The sequence below is a fragment of the Cryptomeria japonica genome, chromosome 3 (assembly GCF_030272615.1).
Source record: "Cryptomeria japonica chromosome 3, Sugi_1.0, whole genome shotgun sequence".
Taxonomy (NCBI): Eukaryota; Viridiplantae; Streptophyta; class Pinopsida; order Cupressales; family Cupressaceae; genus Cryptomeria; species Cryptomeria japonica.
Window position 1 is genome coordinate 326954300 of NC_081407.1, and position 3432 is coordinate 326957731.

A 3432-nucleotide genomic window follows, 5' to 3' on the forward strand; every position below is an offset into this window, starting at 1 on the left:
TGATAAAAAGAAATGTTATTGATTCATTAACAAAAATGTGAGTATTGAGAAATTTTCTTTGATTCAAAAATTAAGAGGCATGTTTCCCTCAATAAAAATCATTTTATCGTAAGTGTGGTCCTTATGGTAAGTATCCAACAAGATGAAGAATGTTAGTTAAGTGTTGTTTACTTTCTTTGTCTAGACAAGATCAATAGTCTAGATATGAGAAGTAAGAGTGAACTGATAGAAATTCATTATTGTATAAGAGAGCACTTGATTTTTCAATAGTGAATTTTTTTTTACTTTAAAGGTTGTTCCTCTAGATTATAATGCTTTTCCATTATTTTAGTATTTTGTAAGACTATATTGCACAATTGTATTGTATAGGTTTATTAAGCTTATTTTTATCTACATTAATAGTCAACCTAGTATATCTATAGCTTAAATCCTCCAGCCTACTATAGATATAGTTTAAATATCCATTACTTTAGTTAAAACATGTGGAAAATAGAATTCATCTATAGATTAAAAAAGAGATCCTCTTCTTTATTATAAATGAACTTTATTTCATTTTATAATATGGATTCTTTGAGATCTTCAATTATGGGCTGAATTATTTAGGCTATTATATATCAATCGAGTGAATTGTGTGGCTAAGATCCATAAAATGAGTGGATTATGATTGTTAGAGCTACAAATTGTTGGTAGCCCTCAAGATTTGTTTAGTTCAACTTTCTTTAAGAACTCATGATTTATGTGAAGGCATTTGAATTTTGTAGCTTATCTAGCACTACATTAGAAGTACAAAGTATTTTATGAAGCATGTAAGTTAATTTTAGACACTTTATTTACTAATTTAAGAAAAATACAAAACTCTATAATATAATTTTTTTTGAAATATTTAAATTTATATATCTTTACTTTATTTAACCAAATTTATTTATAAAATATAAATGATCTATTTTTTTAATTCTTTCAAATAAATGAAGAAGTTGAGAAATACAATTTCAAAGATCCCAAGAACACCTTCACAAGAGAAAAATGGAGGCAAAAAAAAATAATGGCTATGAAGAAGAAGATTATCATTCAGAGAGGGAATCAAATAAAAAGTACAATACAATCCTTATAAAAGGAGATTAGCAACCCTAAAAGTGTGCAACCCTAAAGAAACCCTAACACACAATATTATTAAATGTCTAAGATTAGCTTAAGTGTAAAGTATAATAAACTAATAATTAAATAAATACTTATTAACTAATGCATGATAACTCTAACAATAAATAATATTCATAATCAAAGCTTTGAGATATTTTTTCTAGTGACATGCATACATCAACATAATTTTATTTTTTTCTTTAAGACCTTTCAAAAGAAGTGATTAGCCCCAATTCTTCTCTACTTGAATTTTTTTAAGTCCCATTATCTATTAGTGTGTTTATGGTGGCGGAAGTGTGAAGAATTTGCTCTTATATAGTATATGGTAATATTTGCCTTTATAAGGTTGGAGTCTAAAAAGTTTATTGAGAATTCACTTGTTGAGGTGTATTTCCTTGATACTTGTCAGACCACAAGTAACGTCCCCTCAGAAAGTCTGCATGGCAGGCAACGAGAAAATCAAAAGCCACGAACAAATTCATCGTATCTCATCAAAAAGAGTCACACCCACCCAAATCAACTACATCTTAACGGTGCAGCCCATCGATTGCATCTTTTCAATGCAAAAGTACACCTTATGAACACTTATATATAACAAATCGAAGCTCATGGTTAGGCCATAATCAGCAGTCCAACATTCCTTGCAAACAAAATTTCACCACTCATACATTCCTTTCAAACATAATTTCACCATTCGTGCATTCGTACATTCCTTTCAAACAAAATTCACTTTAGGTTACAAATAGCTTATTAATATGTCGGAAGTTTATAAATATGATGGTCCCAAGTATGATATTGAATCCCTGGGATTTCTAAACAAGCCTGATAACTCTCCCATATCCACACCGATCAACTATGATGCACCAGAGAATGAAACCCTAGATTATAAAAAGATCGAGTCAATATCAAAAATGTTAAATTATGATATGAATTCCCCACTTCAAAACACACGACCTCTTAACACACTTTCTCTGCCTCTCAATGAGAAGAAGAAAAAGACAGTAGTCTTAGATCTTGATAACACACTTGTGCATGCAAGTTTTACTCCTATCCCACAATATGATTTTCTTATAACAGTTCCTGGCATGGGAGAAAGTGATGATACCCTTACTTACCATGTACAAAAAAGGCCAGGAGTTGATCTTCTATTGCAGAGATTGAGTGAGTACAACTATTAAATTATTGTTTTTACTTCAGCCGAAGAGACCTATGCAGATGCTATACTAAACAAACTTGAGATGGACAATAATATCACCATAGAATTTCGCCTATATAAAGATTCATGCACCATAATGGAAGTTCAAAGTAAAGAAGATGATGAAGAAAAAGAAGCAAAAGGAAATGTGAAGGAAGAGAAAGTTGTGATGGTGAAAGACCTTGCTAGGCTTGGGAGGGACCTAAAGAATGTTATCATTGTTGATGATGATCCAGCTGGATATACATTCCAGCGAGAAAATGCTGTTTCTTTGAAGGCATTCAAAGGTGATTTAACGGATCGAGAGCTATGGAAAGTCATGGATTTATGCAGAGTGGCTGTAACATGTGGGGATGTAAGAGAGGCCATTAGAACCCATGCTTTTATCACCACTATAAATGAAAAGTATGCCTGCAGTTTAAGACAAAGACAACTTAAACGTGAGCGCATGCTTTCTGGGGTAAATTTATCAAAAATCAAGAAAACAATTGTTTTGGAATTGTTTGAAGTTTTAGTTTCAACCAGCCAAAGTCCCCTCCAGCATTATGATTTCATTATTAGTTCTGTTACTGAAGATGTCGAAACAGTGACTTTGTATGTTTCAATTAGGCCTGGAGTTCTTAAACTTTTCACTGAACTGCGCAAAAACTTTGAAATCATTGTTATACTGAAAGCCGCCATGAGACAGCAGATGTTATTCTGGGGAAAATTCATGTTAATTTTGACATAAGCAGACGGTTTTATAGAGGTCATTGCAGAAAGGTTGGTGATGGGTATGTGAAAGATATTAAGAAGATTGGTTTGAATTTGTGTAATGCTATGATTGTGGATGTTAATCCTGGTTGCTATAAATCACAGCCTGAGAATGGTATCAGTATAAGAAGGTTTGAACAGGGTAATGTTAATGATAAAGAACTGTATCAGCTTGCTAATTTCTGTAATGTGGCAGCGAGTTATCAGGATTTAAGGCGTGCTATTTGGCTGAATAGAGGGGCAAATAATGCGGCAAAAGAATCACCTGCTAATGAAGATGGGGATAACACGATCGACAAAAGAAGATGGTCATTTTTTTAGGTTGCTAATTTTAGCACCATTGTCTC

The 3432-nt window shown here is 32.3% G+C and overlaps 1 protein-coding gene across 1 annotated transcript; it reads left to right on the top strand.

Annotated features, from left to right (window-relative positions):
• Positions 1–1892: 1892 nt before the first annotated feature.
• LOC131874141 (uncharacterized protein C2F7.02c-like) lies at positions 1893–2315 on the top strand. The gene has a single exon (XM_059217386.1). The coding sequence runs from the start codon at positions 1893–1895 to the stop codon at positions 2313–2315; it is 423 nt and encodes a 140-aa protein (XP_059073369.1).
• Positions 2316–3432: the final 1117 nt, after the last annotated feature.